Here is a 17,835-nt window from a genome sequence, read left to right as displayed (position 1 = left end):
TTGGAATTCCCCATTCATGGGAAGTTTGAACATTTGAAATCAGTTTTATTTTACCAGCATGTGGTTCCCATAATGAAAAACAATTGTGAGCCCTGGCAGTTCCTAGAGCCTTCTGCTCTGGGGCCAGACTGTGTTGAGACAAGCTCTCTGGCTTAGCCTAGATCAGCTGTTTCATGGTCTGAACTCTCCCTTTTGGGCATCAGGGGGCAAAAATTGCCAGATAAACTTCTAAGCTGGAAGTATTGCTGAGGACTGATGGACGTTGAAACCCTTGGCATGTCTTACTACTCGGTCTAGGAGATCACCCCAAATATACCAAGTGCCTGCCCCAGCACAGGCTCTGAGCAAGTTACCCCAGCTGTATGAATCTGAAAAGCTAAAACTCTAGAGCACCTGTCTGATAAGAAACACTGACAATGTTTGACTGAAATCTTCTGGTTTGTTGGTTTGGGGTTTTTTTTTTTTTGCCAACTTCTGTCTTTCCTGATGTTTCTACCAAATGTTTCAGCTCTTTTGGATTAGCATTGCCTGCTGAAAAGATTTATCACTGGAAAGTTCCTGATGAGAAAAGGCTAAAAATGATGCTAATTCAGCTAACAAATGTGGCATCGGGCAGCTGCAGCCAGCTTGTTGTTTGGATTGGTGTTTTTTCTGTAATTACCAAGAATAGTGTGGCCAGCAGGAGCAGGCAAGTCATTCTGCCCCTGTACTCTGCACTGGTTAGGCCACACCTTGAGTCCTGTGTCCAGTTCTGGGCCCCTCAGTTTAAGAAGAACATTGAGAGACTTTAACGTGTCCAGAGAAGGGCAACAAGGCTGGGGAGAGGCCTTGAGCACAGCCCTGTGAGGAGAGGCTGAGGGAGCTGGGGTTGTCTAGCCTGGAGAAGAGGAGGCTCAGGGGAGACCTCATTGCTACCTACAACTACCTGAACAGAGGCTGTAGGCAGGAGGGGGTTGGTCTCTTCTCTCAAGCAACCAGCACCAGAACAAGAGGACACAGTCTCAAGCTGCACCAGGGGAAGTTCAGACTCAAGGTGAGGAGAAAGTTCTTCATGGAGAGAGTTGTTAGCCATTGGAATGTGCTGCCCAGGGAGGTGGTGGAGTCACCGTCCCTGGAGGTGTTCAAGAGGGGATTGGACATCGTGCTTGGTGCTATGGTTTAGTCAGGAGGTCTGTGGTGACAGGTTGGACTTGATGATCTTTGAGGTCTCTTCCAACCTTGGTGATTCTATGATTCTGTGACCCAATAAAATGGGGAAATGTGTAGGAATTAAAGGGCATACTATGAGACGACAAGAACAGACAAGCATGACAAGCTCTCAGTGCTGCCTAATAGCGTAATGATTTGGCTTCAGACAGGTAGTGGTGGCACAGATACTTTTAAAATTGTAGTTTTCAAACTCTTTACCAATTTGGGAATTTTTGAAAGCACTCTTTCTTTATTGTAAATGACCTGATTGGAAAAATATTAAACCCATGCATTATGGGGTTGTGCTTTCGGCTGTCTAAATGCAACCTAAACAAGAGATGAGTCACAACAGAAATGGTATCATACAGCGCAACTACTGATTAAACTGAGGCATTTGGGCAAATAGCACAATAAAGCTGTCACTGTGGGCTTTGTGAGGAAAGCACAAGCTCATGGGTTGTTGGGTTTGGGTTTCTTTAATTAAGTCTTTCCTGATTAGAAAAGCAGAAGGGTTTCCTCACTTCTTAGAGGGTTTTCTTCTGGTGAGCGATTTCCATTAGAGGTCTCTAGAGCCAGATGATTCTCCCCCTCCACTCACACTCTGGTGAGACCCCATCTGGAGTACTGCATCCAGTTCTGGAGCCTCTATTACAGGAAGGATCAGAATGTGTCCAGAGAAGGGCCACGAGGATGATCAGAGGGCTGAAGCACCTCTCCTATGAGGACAGACTGAGAGAGTTGGGGCTGTTCAGTCTGGAGACGAGAAAGCTCCAAGGAGACCTAATTGTGGCCTTCCAGTATCTGAAGGGGCTACAAGAAAGCTGGGGTGGGACTTTTTAGGATGTCAGGGAGTGATAGGACTAGGGGGAATGGAACAAAACTAGAAATGGGTAGATTCAGATTGGATGTTAGGAAGAAGATCTTCCCCATGAGGGTGGTGAGGCACTGGCACAGGTTGCCCAGGGAGGTGGTGGAAGCCTCATCCCTGGAGGTTTTTAAGACCAGGCTGGATGTGGTGCTGAGCAGCCTGACCTAGTGTGAGGTGTCCCTGCCCATGGCAGGGGGTTGGAACTAGATGATCCTTGAGGTCCCTTCCAACCCTGACAATTCTATGATTCTATGAATGTGTCAGTGTTGTATCAATATTTAACATTTCTGCAGCTTTTTCATCCAAACTCTCAATAAAATTCTTTGCAGGCATCCTCTGTTTCCTCTGTCTAGTGTTGGGTGAGCCAGCCTGAGGAGCATCGCTGCAGTTTCCTCAGGCAAAGGCAGGGTGTCAACGGCAGAGTAAGAAAAGCAACAGCTTCACATGCCTGAGAGGTGATTAATGGAGTCTGCTGGGAACTCCAGGGTGTCTCCAGGAGGGTGCATAGATAAGCTCCATCTAGGGCATATGTTCCATGTAGGTATTTTGGCAGGCCTAAGCCCTTGGGGCGAAGTCAGTTGCGGTGATCTCTGTTGACGAAGGTGAGGCCTGGGAGAGCAATGGGAAGGGCTGCTGGGTCAGAAAGCCTGGCCTATTTTTCTCTCTGCCCAAGTTTTGCTATGAGATGTTGGCAGATAATGGTGTGACGAGGTGAAGGGTTGGTGTGGTGCTGGTGAATCAGCAGCAGGTGTAGTGCTGAGCGCTGGCTGGCCTTGCCCATTGTGCGTGCAGGCACGGCTCCACACACCCTGCCTGCTGCCTGTGTGGGGGTGATGTGCTGAGGCAGCTGGAGAGACAGAAACAAGGACAGCTTCTTCCCTGTGAGATGTCCATGTTGGGACAGATCACCAGAGTGACCTATGAGACTGGCCAGCTCTAACAAATTTAGACTAGAGATCAGTGTAGTGTTGAGTTGGTGCTGATGGACACCAAGTCAGACTGCAGTGCAGGATTCACCAGCTGCTGGGCTTTGCTGCCTGTAAGGTTTGTAGCATGTAAGGCTTATCACGCCAGGCTCTGTCCTCCTTGCAGGGGGCTAATGGAGAGGCCAGGACTTTGTGATCTGCTGTATGCAGAGATGCTGGGTCTGCCTGCCCTGCATGTGAGCTACCAGGAGCGAGACTCTTGAGAAGATGACCTCTTTATAAGGTCACCCATTTGGGTGGGTGGATGGATGGCTGGTTTGCTAGCTTGCTGTGTTCAAAACACAGTGAGTTGCTGAGTATGCCAACTGGTTTTATTGTAATGCACACAAGTGGTTTTCTGTTGTGTCCACCCTTGGGTATATAGCAGCACTCTGCTGTGTCTCTATTGCTCTACTGTAGAAAACAAAATCCAAATCTTCATCTTACAGACTCAAGTGCTGTTAGACTAACTGAAGACCTCCACTAGAGAGATGTTTGAATGTGGTCTGATCTTTCTTTACTACAGAAGGTGAAAGATTCTTAGTGATGCTTTTCCCCACAGATGTAGAAATTGTTGCTAGCCATTTGCCATATTTCAACCTAAGGATTGACAAAGCAAGTTGCTCTTTCAAGAATGCAAAGTCTACAGGCAGGAAGAACAAGGAAGAGCTATGTGCTGAAGAAAACCACACCCTCAGGCAAATGTATTACAGGGCTGCACATGATCCTGTGCTTGCACTGGAAAGTCTTCCTGTTGCCCTCAAAGCAATTGGCTATGACAACACCTACTATTTAGAGCCTCAGATATGCCTAATAGCCTCTTTCTCTGACCCTGAGTCACAGGATCACAGGATGTTAGGGGCTGGAGGGGACCTCTGAAGATCATTGAGTCCAACCCCCCTGCCAGAATAGGACCATAGAATCTAGCACAGGTCACACAGGAATGCATCCAGATGGGTCTTGAAAGTCTCCAGAGAAGGAGACTCCCTAACCTCTCTGAGCAGCCTGTTCCAGTGCTCTGTGAGCCTCACAGTGAAGAAGTTCCTCCTCATGTTGAGGCGGAACCTCCTGTGCTGTAGTTCATATCCATTGCCCCTTGTCCTATCTCAGGGTGCAACTGAGCAGAGCCTGTCCCCTCCCTCTTGATCCCCAGCCCTCAGGTATTTATAAACATTTACTAAATCCCCTCTCAATCTTCTCCAGAAGTCATGCAGTTGAAGTCCAAGAAGATGTGGCTCAGCCTGCATATCCAAGTGTGTGTTTTCTTTGAGAAATACGGGAGTATTGTGGTGGAGGAGAGAAGAAAAGCAGCACAGAAAGTGAAGTGTACGTGAGAGAGACTAGTGTGCCTTGAGCAGCACACAAAAGATGTGTAGACGAGAAGCAAGAAGAGAGCATCCTTCACATTTTTAAAGTTGCCATTAACAAAGAATCTGGAGAGCCTGAAGAAGAGACATGAGTGAGTGGAATGACAAACTATCAACCAGGTGGCAGAAGACACTGTAATCCAGCCAGTAAGGCTTCCAGGGTCCCGGTCCCCAGCACATGTCCCTGCCCAAAACATGTGCCCCAGCGCACTTGCCCCGGGCACTATGGACTCGGTGTCTCTGTGCTCCCCTCCTGCACACTCCACCCAAAGGCTGAGTCATGGCTTAAAATAGAAAGTGAACTTTTCAGGAAGGGGTTGACTGCCCAGGCATTTGTGCCCTGCCCAGCCCAGTGGGGTCTTGACTCAGTCTGTGTACACCAAGCGGTGTTTTAAAGCAAAAGGAAGTGGCGTTACAAACGTCAGTGCTCAGACACAGGGCTTTAAGCAGTAGCTCAGCCTCGTATTTGAGCTCCTCAGTTCCATCTTCAAGTATGGGAATGGATTAGGGTGGAAAATAGGAATGCTTCTTTGAGAGATTTCTTGGGCTTGTGAGAAATGAATGAGCAATATGAATTCCAGAAGGTAGTGGAAATTAAACCTGTTACTTTCAAAGCTTCCCATGGAAATTTCATCCTCACTGTAAGGTAATGGTTGGAATTTTCCTCTTGCTGCAACCCAGAGCTAGATTTGTGCCAGATACCATTGCATCTGTTGCAAGTTTAACTGAAGCAACTAAACAGGGCATGGTGTAGCTTGCACAGTAGAAACCTAGGAGAATATTCTTTCTGCAATTGATTCTCTTAGTGCAAAACATCTGGGGCTGCCTGTCCCTGGAGGCATGATCCCAAGGCTGCTCAAGTCAGTAGGAGTCTTTTAGTTCTGCTGGCCCAGGTCCAGAGTCTGAATGTACAATACAACTCACTATGGTGCAGTGTTTCTTCAGGCCTATAGAAAACTGTGTTGAATGCCCACTGATCATTTTATGAATAGTGTTTGGTTATATTTTACTTTGAATCCCAGGCTACAGTGATTCTCTGTGCAAATTAAAAAGCTCCCACATTACCCTTTGGCTTGGTGACTTTGCTCTGTCTCATTTATGGCCCATCCCTGCATGCTCCTTTGTTCTGTTACACTTATTTATTGCTGCTGCTGCCATGCTCAGGTTATCTCCTTTCTTCTCTCTGATATCTGATACTCCAGATTTTTGATCTCTGGACCTGGGGAACGTCATTTGTAATTCCCAAGTGCAGAGCCTGCCCTGATGAGAACAGCCATTGTTTGTATGTGCAGCCACTGCTACTCCCTTACCAGTGGAAAATCCTGTGATGGGGCAGGGACAGAATATGATTTCTTGTTTCATCAGCCATGGATCACTGTATCCACAATGATTCCAATCATGCTGTCAAAGCAAGGAATGAGAGGGGAGAAAACATGGTGAGGATTTCAGCTCAGCTGCTTCCAGTGCACACGTGCTTGTGCCCTGTCACTTTGGGAACGTTGTGATGCTCAGTTTTCTGCAGTCCCTTGGAAGATGGAGAGGGAAGGTGAAATTGCCAGCACAGCTTTTATAAGCTGTAGGGCTTTTTCTCATGTTGGTGGAACCCAGTTGACTTTTTCATCTTCCTGTTTGTCTGCCTTGCCATAACAGCACCAGAACAGGCCAATGATGCTTGCTAGAGGGAGAATTTCTCCTCTGTCTGTCACTGGCAGTGTTCAGCCATCTAGAGAGGTCATTGCTGGGCAAAGTGAGGTGCTGCAGTCTCAGAAACAGATGTAGCTGTTGTAGCTCTTTCTAAACCACCACGCATTAATGTGGAAGTTTTTCCTTTCCTTTGGCTGCTTGCTCATTCCTTACTGCTGGTAGTTGCTGCTACTTACAGAACTGTGATAAATTGCCCAGTGACTTTCCAAGTGTATGCTCCACAAGCCAGCTGAAGCACTCTTACCTTTGGTGAGGCAAACCCAGGGCACATGTGTTACAGGATCAGACTGTTCCATCAGTGTAACTGTGTCACAGGCAATAAATATCTGTATGTGATGTTCTCCTGTTTTGTGTATCCTTTGTGGAATGCAGACCACATCAGGTTATCAGCAAAAGGCTAAATCCTGCACTGAAGCAAGTGGCCAATTAATTGCAGTGTGTATTTTTCTTGTCTAAGGACTTCAGGTCTGTTTGCAGTGCCAGAGCATCAGCATTTTCTTCCTGGCTTGGAACCAGTGAACTCTAGTCTGTATCTGATCAATAAAGTGTTTAAGTCTGTCACTGGCTACCTGTACTTGGAACACCTGCCGCCCTGATTTCAGCTTTGGGGGCTGTGAATATCAGATCAGGGTAAGATGGTATTTGCAGAAGCAAAAGCTTTTTAAAGCTCCTCTTCCTCTCACTTGGAGCCCATTTAATTGCTCTTTGTGGTGGTTATTTTCTTTAGGCACCCAAGTCCAAAGTGTTTTTATTTACGCAGACAAATGGTTTTCTCTCAAGGGTTGGGTTTTCTTTCCTTTTTCCTCTGTAGCTGGCCAGGTTGCCACAGCCCAAATCCTGTTCAGTAGCTTTTTCATATCTCACTCATTTCTCCTTTCCTTTCCAGATGCAGAGGGAAATTGCTTATGCAGGTCGCGATGGCCCAAGCGCCGCCCGCCCCGGATCCGCCACGCACCCTCCTCACGCGATGCCCAGCTCGCCACCCTCCACCCCGGTGCCCCACTCCATGCCTCCCTCTCCGTCCAGGATTCCCTACGGTGGCGGCCGGCCCGTGGGCGTGCCAGGCAACGCCACCATCCCCAGGGACCGGCTGTCCGGCGTGCCGGCCTCGCGCTCCATCTCGCCCAGCCCCAGCGCCATCCTGGAGAGGCGAGACGTGAAGCCGGACGAGGACATGGGCAGCAAGACCCTCACCCTGATCCGAAACGAAGGTCTGTACGGTGACCCCTACTTGTACCACGAGGGGAGGATGAGCGTGGCCGCTTCCCACTCCGGACACCCCCTCGATGTCCCCGACCACATTGTAGCCTACCACCGCGGTGCCGTCAGGTCCTCGAGCGCCTACTGCAGCCCCTCCATGCAGCCCGAGATGCTGGAGCAGTCCTTGTACAGACAGAAGTCTCGGAAGTACCCGGAGAGCCACTTGCCCACTCTGGGCTCCAAAACGCCTCCCGCCTCGCCCCACAGGCTGGCTGACATGAGAATGATGGAGATTCATCCTCACCATAGTGCTCACATCCCCCCACACACCCTCCAGCCTGACAGGGCTTCTCCCAGCCGCCAGTCCTTCAAAAAGGAGCCAGGCCAGCCTGTCTTTGTGGATGCCAAAGCACGGAGCGCCCTCGGCCTCTCGGGCATGGCTGAGGCAGTGCCATCTCCGGTCGACAAGCAGGCCTTTGGCTATGGGTCACCTGTGATGCCCAAGGACAAGGAGACAAGGTAAGGCAGAGCTGGGGGTGGGTGGTTTTAATTTATGTAAATGAGCAAAGCCTTCCTAATCTGCACATCTTGTGCCATTTCACACCCAGGGGACAATGTAAGGTGTAGGAGGCTGCTGTGCTGGGCTGCAGCATTCACTAGCCCTCTGTCTGAGGCAGTTAGTAACTCAGAGGAGGTGCAACACCACCCCTTATTCATCTGAAGGTATTGTCAACCCATGATGAATCCCTGGTTACTTCCATTTGTGTAAATTTCAGTCGTTGGGAAACAAACAAACCAAGCAAGCAACCAACCCACATAATAACATGAAATGATGAACTAGGATTTTTTCTTTCCAGACAACCAGATCCCGTTACAAGGACAAATGATGTTCTGTTCCTGCTAATAAGGGAATATATTTCACCCCTGTTAAGAATGACACAGTGATATTACAATTCTGGTTCTTTATGGAGTAGAGGGTTGTGGGGGTTTTTTTTTCTCATCTAGTGTTAGGAAATGGGCAGAATTTATCACTGCTGTCTTATCTCCTGTAAAACATGAATTTGCATAAAAATAGGACAGTTGTTTATAATAATGTTCCTCAAGGGGAAATTGCTGAGAAGAGCAAGCCTGTCCCAGGCAAGAAATTGAAACGCAAATGCTGTGCCCAATGATTTTTCCGGTGTCACAAACAGTTGGTGACCTGACTGTTAGCTGCTGTGCGCTGACAATGATGACAATCATCTCTCCTGTCTCTTTAAGGACCAGATTTATGCAAAGGTCTGTGAAGGCTTCTCCTGCTATAGACCCTGCCCTAGGAGAGAAAAATCTTTGGGCTGCCAGTCGGCTGCTGTGTGTTTGTAAGAGCTGCACTAATCTCTAGTGTGTTGTTTGTGCTGCTAACTTTTATAGGGCTCTTTAGGCAAGTGAAGATGAATAGCTGCAAAATGCTGAGCTCACAGAGGCCAAAGGTAACTGCTGACTGCCTTAACCACTGGGGAGATAGCGAGCTTTGCACAGCCCCAAACCTCCCTTCCACCTGAGCAACTTGCTCAACAATTATTTGCCTCTGACCATGCTTGTGTTGTGAGGTCCAATGATGGGAGAAAAATGGAGGATGGAAGAAAATCAGCTGTCCACAGTAACAGGTTTATGGCTTGGTAGTTCTCTTAACACAAGGGTATGACTCAGGGCATATTACAGAATCTCACAGAATCACCAAGGTTGGAAGAGACCTCAAAGATCATCAAGTCCAACCTGTCACCACAGACCTCATGACTAAACCATGGCACCAACTGCCACATCCAGGGTCGGTGAAACCTGATTTGTACCTGTTTATTTCCAAGAGAAAGATGCAGGCTCCTGAAATGTTATTTCAAGCTCCCAGTTTGGTACTTTATGTAGTAATTCTAATCCAAGAGCTTCCAGATCAACATTGTACAAGGTTCATGTTAGGGAGCTGACTATAAGGAAGGACACCAATAACTTTCCAGTCTGTGCAACTTTCTCCCCTCTGGGCATCTCATCTGTTCACTCAGCTACACAGATATACACAAGGTTGTGTATCTTTGATTACATAAAGAGCAATGGTACAGAGAGTTCTGCAGCTCCTAAGGGGAGCTTTGCACCAGGAGTTTTAGTCCTGATCTCAGAATACATCTACAGTGCTGAAAATTGCATTTGCATAATTACACTTCCAAATAAATCCATGACCTTAAAATTCAGCATGGAGTGTATTAGCCACATGGCACTGGGAAAAAAACCCTATTCTGAAAGCTGCCTTTATGGGATGTGGGGGGGGTTTAACCTTGAGAAAATGTGACTCTTTAAAACCCAGCTGTAAATGCCAGCAACAATTCGTGCAAATTGCTGTGTTTTCTAAGCAGTGCAATCTTAAGAACTGGGTTTGAGTTCTGCAGACATGAAATCCTCTAAGCCTTGGTTTAGCTTTGTGATCATTCCCTAAACTTGCAAAGCAAACGTTGTTGAGGCTTGTACCAATCTAAACAAGGAACACTAAAGCACTGGAGTGCTCTAACCCTGCTTCAGCAGGAGCTGAGTTGTTACAAGGGTGTTAAGAACACCTGAAGGGTGACACATGTAATGGTAGAAAGTTACCCTGCACTTGCTGTGTAGCATTTACAGTTTACACTCAGAAGCAGCACAGCTGGGCTCACCTCTGCGAGTAAGGATATTTTGGGACTGGAGAGGGAGGCCTGAATTCATCATCCCCTCCCAGGCACAGTAAGAGGTGCATGCTGCTCTGTCCTGCACACCATCCATTTGCTGATGACTGTGTAAAGAGCCTAAAAAGCAGGCCACAAACAGTGAACGATGGGGGGTGTTCAGTCAGGCTGCAGGCAGATGGTGTCAGGTGTGGAGTTAAAGGACAGATGCTGTTGTCTGTGGGGATACTGAGGAGGGAGGTCTTTTGCATTTGGGCACTGTGACAAGAGAGACTCCCCATCCTGACCCGTTCAGGAGTGGGTTGAGGAAACTGCAAGCCTGAAACCCATCCGCTCAGAAATACTGTTTCTTCAGTTCCTACTGCAGTGAGCTGACAACAAGAAAAACATCTCTTTCTGCCGTCTCTTCATGGAAATTACCTTGCAGCAGCACTATCTAACCTCAGGACAACCCGTAGTTTCAGTCTGAGGAAAGATTAAAATCACAGCGTCATAGAATGGTCTGGTTTGGAAGGGACCTCCGAAGATCATCTAGTCCACCCCCCTCTGCAGTCAGCAGGGGCATCCTCAACTAGATCAGTGGATAGTAACGGTGTCAGAAGTTAAACTGACTCTCTTTCCTCCTGTTAATCCTCCATTTTTGCCAGCTGGGGCTGAAGTAGGATATGTGTGTGCTTTAGCAGAGTATCTTGGGTATCTGCAGCAGGTCACACTTCTCACTGACCCTGTCCTGGTTTTGTTGAAGTAAATGAGTCCATTACCTCTGGAATGTCAACCACAGCAGATGTGGGTCTACAAAAGACCAAACCCAGTATTTCCATCTCTTCCTGGAGTTTTCCATTTTAGTTTTGCTTTGCAGAAGGCAGTTCCCCCAAGCCTGTTATTTAAGCCAGGGTTGAGGGGGGGTTAATTACTTTATGCCTTTCTTTCTTCTATCTTTTCTACCTCGAGTATTTGCAAGGTAGCTTTTCATGGTACAAAGCATTGAATAGACTCAGACAGACTGAGAGAGCTGGGGCTGTTCAGTCTGCAGAAGAGAAGGCTCTGAGGAGACCTATTTGTGGCTTTCCAGTATCTGAAGGGGGCTCTGAGAAAGCTGGGGAGGGACTTTTGAGGGTGTCAGGGAGTGACAGGACTGGGGGGAATGGAGCAATACTAGAAGTGGGTAGATTCAGGTTGGATGTTAGGAAGAAGTTCTTCCCCATGAGGGTGGTGATACACTGGAACAGGTTGGCCAGGCAGGTGGTGGAAGCCTCATCCCTGGAGGTTTTTAAGACCAGGCTGGATGTGGCTCTGAGCAACCTGACCTAGTGTGGGGTGTCCCTGCCCATGGCAGAGGGGTTGGAACTGGGTGATCCTTGAGGTCCCCTCCAACCCTGACAAGTCTATGACTCTGTGAAACTCTCACAGTAGTTCATTTACCAGAAGAGTTCCATCTTTTACAGCAATAAGAAGAAACCAATTGATGGAGGTTTAAAAAAATCATATAAGAAATGCAATATTAGTATCTATATGTACAAAAATATTAGAAGTTGCAACAAGTTGCAGCAGTTCATCTTTGAGGGGTCATCATCTCTTCAATCTGAGGCTTACAGGGAGAATGAGTGAATTCTTGTGAGGGAGCAAGGGTTGTTTTAACAGTTAAACAGTGATTTCCTATCATATTTTTGGATGCCCCATTTATGTAGCTTATGGTAGACACTTCCAGAAGTTACTGCAGGCAAAGCAGATGTTCCAGTGTTGATAAATTGGGAAAGAAGCTGTTTACCCAAAAGTGCATTAAGTTAAATGCCATTTGACTTACATTCTTTGCATTTAAAACACACATTTTGTTGCAGAACTCTGGGTTATTTGCTAGCACTGAATGTGTACACAATGAGAGCTGCTGCTCACTAAAACACGATCCTTAGAACAGCAAAAATATCTCTGTAGAAGCATTTCAGGAGTGTATTGTGGTCCTCTTCTGTCTGGGCACAGCTTTTGTCCTCTTTATGCCAGGGTAGTGGGAAAAGATGGTAGTAGAACCAGGCAAACAATGGAAACATGTTCACAGCTTGTGGCCTGCAGTGCAGGACCAAATTGTAGTGGCCATGTGTAGGTTATTGGATATTGTTCCCATCACAAAACCACTTGGTTCTTAGATTCACAGAATGGTTTCAGTTGCAAGGGACCTTAAAGATCATCTTGTTCCACCCCCTCCAGCCATGGGCAGGGACACCTTCCACTAGACCAGGCTGCTCAAGGCCTCATCCAACCTGACCTTGATGGAGTCACCACCACTGGACGTGTTTAGGAAGAGACTGGATGGGGTGCTTTGTGCTATGGTTTAGTTGATTAGATGGTGTTGGGTGATAGGTTGGACTTGATGATCTCAAAGGTCTCTTCCAACCTGGTCTGATCTATTCTGTTCTATTCTATTCTATTCTATTCTATTCTATTCTATTCTATTCTATTCTATTCTATTCTATTTCCAAGGAGGGGAAATCCACAACCTCCCTGGGCAACCTGTTCCAGTGTCTCACCACCCTCACTGGAAAGAATTTCCCACTAATCTCCAGCCTAAATGTGCCCTTCTCCAGTTTAAAGCCATCGCCCCTCATCCTATCTCTGCAGGTCCTTATAAAAAGTCCCTTCCCAGCTTTCTTGCAGCCCCTTCAGGTACTGGAAGGCTGCTCTAAAGTCTCCACGGAGTCTTCTCCAGGCTGAACAGCCCCAGTTCTCACAGACTATCCCTACAGGGGAAGTTCTGTAGCTCTCTGATCATCTTCATGGCCTCTTCTGGCCCTGCTCCAGCAGCTCCATGTCCATGATTGTCTGATATGTTAAAGTATGGAGGGACTCTCTGTGCATCAGGAAAAAATGGTGATACTCTGTAAAGCCACAGGCAGTGAGAGGCTCCATCAGCAATGCCCTGAGAATTGTGTAAGAAAAGTGGCTTTGCAGATTTACCCTCTCAGACACTTTCCACTGGGCCAAAATTGCACCTTCTTTTGGGAAAGATCACAGTATCACAGTATCACTTAGGTTGGAAAGGACCTCGAGGATCATCGAGTCCAACCTATCAACACAGACCCCATGACTAGACCATGGCAAGATGTTGAATAACCAGGCAGAAGAAGATGAAAGCAAGTGAAAGAATGGAGGAAAGGTAAACTGTGCTTTGGCTTCCTTCTGTTGGAGGAGCTGTTTGTAGGAAGATGAGATACAGACTCTTGGATCAGAGTTGTCAAATAGTATTGCAGCTGGCAGTGCTTCAGAGCTCCCATTTTCCCTTTAGCTACAAGCTGTAGAAGGTTTGAGTTTAATCTGAACTATTCATCTGTGTGTACCTTTCCCTTGGGAAGAGACTATAGAAGGGTTCTGCTGGCTCACTACCTTGCAGGATATCCACTCTGCTGTTCTGGGGGGGACTTTGGGGTAAAGTATGTCTGTACTACCATCCCTTGGTTCTAGGGAAGCCACTGGGAAAGTCAACCTACTGCAGTTTTCTTTCTTTTCCCACTGAGATAAAAAATTTACTAATGAAATATTTTTCTCATAGTGTAATATAGCAAGAAATATATTTTTCCCTGTCTCTGACCCTCTTTTTGATTGCTGTACAGACTTCACTTGGGATTTAACTATAAAATATGAAGTCACTGAAAAGCTTTCTCCAGGATACCGTGCCAATTAGTTCATGGTGCCAGACTTGTTATGTGAGTCTGTCTGTTATGGATGATGTACTGCACAGCCTAGGGTAGGACAGGAACATGAATGAACAGTTACACAGCCCATTTCTAGTCTCTCTCTGTGTGATGTGTCCTCCCAGTGATGTGAATATTGAAGATGTCCCCAGGAAAGGGAAGGAACATGCAAGTCATGCTCAAATAGCATCGCTGTGAGAAGTGGGTACCAGTTTGGCCGTGCTTGGCATTACTGGCAGTTAATTGCAGTAGAGGGAATGACATGAAACCTCGCTGAAGCTGTCGGGAATACATCTGGTGATGAAATCTGATGTCTCAATGCACAGTCCCCACAGAAGCAAGAGCTTGTTGTGCTACTGATGAATTTGGAGACAGCGATGTTAAGGCAGGGCCCTGATGCCCTGACATTCCTGGGGCCAGGGCTGTGGATCAGGCTGCTGAGGAGAACAGGGTTGGCCAGCAGCCCATGCCTGCTCTGCTGGCCAAGGTCTGTGACAAGCCAAAGCCAAGTCTGGCAAAGAGGCTTGCTAGATCTGGGAGTTGCTTCTGACCTTGTCCCCTCCTTTCCTCCCCACCATGGTACCACCTCTGACTCTCCCTGCATTCATGGGAGAACAATGTGAAACAATGCCTTTCTGTGCTCAGGCTGATAAAATACTCATTTCTTTCCTAAATTCTGTAGAAGAGCCCCTCCCTGCTCTTCCTGGGTGGTGGAGAGATGCAGATTTATCTGGGAAATTAATCTGGTAACAGAGAGGGGGTTCAGTGTTCCTGTGCTACCACTGCCAGCAAAGAAGCACCACTGCATTATGCTCTACCTCACCCTCTCTCTTAGAGCTCTGCATCCCAGCCTGACCTGTCCCATGTCACTGGAGTGCCAGTCTGACTCACTCATATCACCAGAGTGCTGGCCTGTCCTTTGCCCTAGGAGCCCTGCCCCGCCCCATGTCACAGGAGTACTGATCTGCATCATGCTGTGGGGACCCTAACCCACCCCGTGCTGTGGGGATTCTAACCTGCCCCATGCTGCTGGGGCACTGGCCTGCCTGGTGCAGGAAGGGATGGTGGGGCAGGCTGTTCCATTCACCTCCTCTCTCCACAGCAGGCAGCACAGGAGGAGTAGAGAGTGTAATGCTGCAAAACCAAAATGTGCAACTGCCATGGCTGTGCCACCACCCCTGAGAGAGCCTTGCCTGGCACAGGCTCAAGAAAGTGTTCATTTTCTCCCTTTGGAGCTCAGGTTGCTGCAGCCCTTCACAGGGAAGCCAGAGGAGAAGGGGGCTGCTGTAGAGCCTATCACTGCTCCTCAAGGGAGCACCACCAAGCTCTTCTACATGAGCCCAGGGCATGGCCAGGCTGGCAGGGCAGCCATGCTGCATTGCTCCCTGCTGCTGCTGCACACTGCCTCCCACTGCCTTCGGTCAGGCTGCCAGCTCTCCCAAACTCAGCTCATCTTATTTAATGCCTAAAAGGTGCTTCCTCCCAGACAGCACCTGGTTTTGAACTGTTTGGTCCTGCTGGCCATAAGAAGTCTGGGCATTACCCAGGAATGACTACAGGCAAAGTCCTGCCTTGTCTTCAGCAGAGCAACTCCAGAGCACACAGAGATTCTTCACATTCTTAATGCTTTTACCATATGCAAAATAATGTGCTCTGTGCAATTGATTCCAGTATTTCATTCGTTTTTCATCATCTCCTATCTCTGGACCATCCCTCTCCCTCTTAACAGCATATTTTCCTAGATTTCATGGCAAAGGACAAGATCAGCTTTGTGTTGCCATAATCTCTTCTGAAGCAGAAAATTGTTTCCAGATTATTGAATGTGGGATGGAAAACCCATCATATTTATGAGTTGGTAGACCAGATAGACTTCCAGTTGGGTTTAGCTCCAAGATGGTTTTGTGATGATTATCTGGGGGGAGGGGGAAGGGGAAAAAAAAAGAGAGTATTTTCATTATTAAGTGTCAAAAATGCTGCATTAAAGTTTGTTAGGATATATTTATCCCAGGCTTTCAGTCCTTGCTTTTGTTCCAAAGATGACTGTAGCCTGAACCAGTTTCTAATGTTAAAACTTGTAAGAGTGGAAATTCTGTAACTGTATTTCTTGGTTTGAAATGAATCAGGTCAGATTCACTAGGCTTCTCTTCACCCTTCAAAATACCTTTCAACGGGAAGACAGAGAAGTAAGATGTGCGCGCTGTAGTAAATCGCAGTAAGACCAACATCTGCCAGCCAGGGACTGGCTGAGCGCTCTTCTTCCCTCCTTGTCTGTTAGCATCTCATGGCTCATGGTGCTGCCCTGTTCCCTAGGCATCTGGGTGTCCTGGAGACTCTCCTGGCTGTGCTATCTGCCTGTTCTCCCAGCAAAGCTCGATTTCATTCCCTGAAAGTGAATGAAATCATTACCCTGGCTAATCTGGCTAGCTGTAAGCTGGGCTGGTTTCTTGCTTTGTGGCCTGTCAGCTTGCTTTTCCCTGGTGGTGACACTTGTGCTTGAGTTTATATGGTCCCTGCCTAGTGATGGTATTGCTTTGGTCAGCAAACAGCAGCTAGAGCCGGGGGTGGCTAGAGCTTGGCTGCTTCCATGTGCCTGGAATGAAGCAATGGTGATGGATGGCTCTTGCAGCAGACTGAGCCTGGGGCTGTGCCTGTCTGCCCCATCTTCTTTCATCAGTCACTGCAGCTGCTCTCAGTCACTTGCCTTTTGAGAAGTTTGGGTCCCAGTCATCTTCCAGTGTCACAGCCTGCTGTTAGTATTTGCTTTTGTGTTTCCCCACTGACATAACTGCTGGCATACAGGGAGACATTTTCAGAAGCTCCTGTCTGAGGTCCCATGTTGTTGTGTGCCTGTGTTGTGGTGTGGCATTGGTGTACTGGCATGTGAAAGTAGTCACCTGTGTCAGCAAAAGGCTCACTGAGGAAGTCTCTTGGTGCCTGACCAATATATGCATTTATGTAAAGAGATAAGCACACAAATGTTAGTCTTTCTACCCAGAAAAGTCATCATGGTTGTTTAGTGGCCTGTGGTACCTCTGGAAAACGCTGACCAGACTTATTACAGCTCTTCTTCATTTCTTTTCTTCTGCTTTTCAGGAATTTCTCAGGATATGTGCATGAAAGCAAATCTGTTTTATGCTAACGTTGCTGCATTTGGTGTCCTGTGCCTGTCTGTCACATTGCTGTCCTTTCCACAGCAGACAGTTGTGATGTCAGGTGCAAAGGATTTGGGTTGGGGAGTTGTCAGCTTGGGCAGATTAAATGCTTCACAGGCAACAAAAAATCCTGGGTTTGGGGAGAGTAAAAATAGTACCAAGAAGTGTTAAAAACCTTTAATCCTGAAACCTTATATACAGCCAAAACCATTGCCCCAGTGTGGACATAAGAACAATATATATGTAATGCTGAGAAAAGTGATCTTCACTAATGCCAAGGGGCATGAACTGATTGTTGGAGGTCTTGTGAGATCAATACAAGTTCATTATCTGGGGGGGGTGGTTGTTTTGCTCCTCTTTTAACCAAGCAGCTGTCTTTTTTTATTGTCTGTTACCCTGCACAAGCTGTCCCAGGCGAGACAAGGTAAGCTGCCGCGACAAGGTACAGCGCAAACTGGCACCCCTGGGCCGTTGCACAAGCTCTGTAGTGTCTTTCCACCCCTGTGGTAATCCTTCACCTAGAAAAACGAGTCTGCAAGCAAATATATCTGGCTTTAACAAATGGTTCTCTTGTCTTACAGAGAGAGGATACAAGCCATGGAGAAACAGATTGCCAGTTTAACTGGTCTTGTTCAGTCTGCGCTTTTTAAAGGGCCAAATACAAGTAATAGCAAAGAGGCTTCTAGGTAAAAACAGAATTCATTCAGTCTGTTTCTCTGTAATGATTTCAGTGGTCAATCAACCACAACAACAACAAGTGATATTTGAATGTAGTAATAACTGAAAAACAAGCAAACAAACAGAACAAAACCAAAACCACCCAAACCCTGAATGCTCAAAGTATCTTTATCACACACACCCCCATGTAAATGCTAGGCAGAGAGGAAGAATGTGCCCACTGCTAGATGGAGATTAACTGCACTACTCTTCTTTGTGGTAAAAAAGAATGAATGGAGCTGCATCTCTGTGCTTCCTACTGCTTATGCTCCATGCCTTGCTTAACCTGTGTTAAAAGCTGATTTAA

The 17,835-nt window shown here is 47.2% G+C and overlaps 1 protein-coding gene across 18 annotated transcripts in view; it reads left to right on the top strand.

Annotated features, from left to right (window-relative positions):
- KIAA1217 (KIAA1217 ortholog) overlaps window positions 1-17,835 on the top strand; it is a 484,815-nt gene that overhangs the window by 415,346 nt on the left and 51,634 nt on the right. For 13 of the 18 annotated variants that reach the window (XR_010988310.1, XM_068146315.1, XM_068146326.1 and 10 more), the window contains 2 exons: window positions 6,979-7,811; window positions 17,393-17,497. Coding sequence is in view for 17 of the 18 variants with exons in the window: in XM_068146315.1 (XP_068002416.1) it covers window positions 6,979-7,811; window positions 17,393-17,497 (938 nt within the window). In the remaining variant the exon portion in view is untranslated. The remainder of the gene's footprint in view (window positions 1-6,978; window positions 7,812-17,392; window positions 17,498-17,835) is intronic. The other 5 variants (XM_068146312.1, XM_068146325.1, XM_068146327.1 and 2 more) reach the window with 1 other exon arrangement.

This window comes from Melanerpes formicivorus, unplaced genomic scaffold (assembly GCF_026170545.1).
Source record: "Melanerpes formicivorus ecotype bairdi unplaced genomic scaffold, bMelFor1.0.p_v2 SCAF_13, whole genome shotgun sequence".
NCBI classification, from domain to species: Eukaryota; Metazoa; Chordata; class Aves; order Piciformes; family Picidae; genus Melanerpes; species Melanerpes formicivorus.
This window is presented reverse-complemented; position numbering and strand designations above follow the sequence as displayed.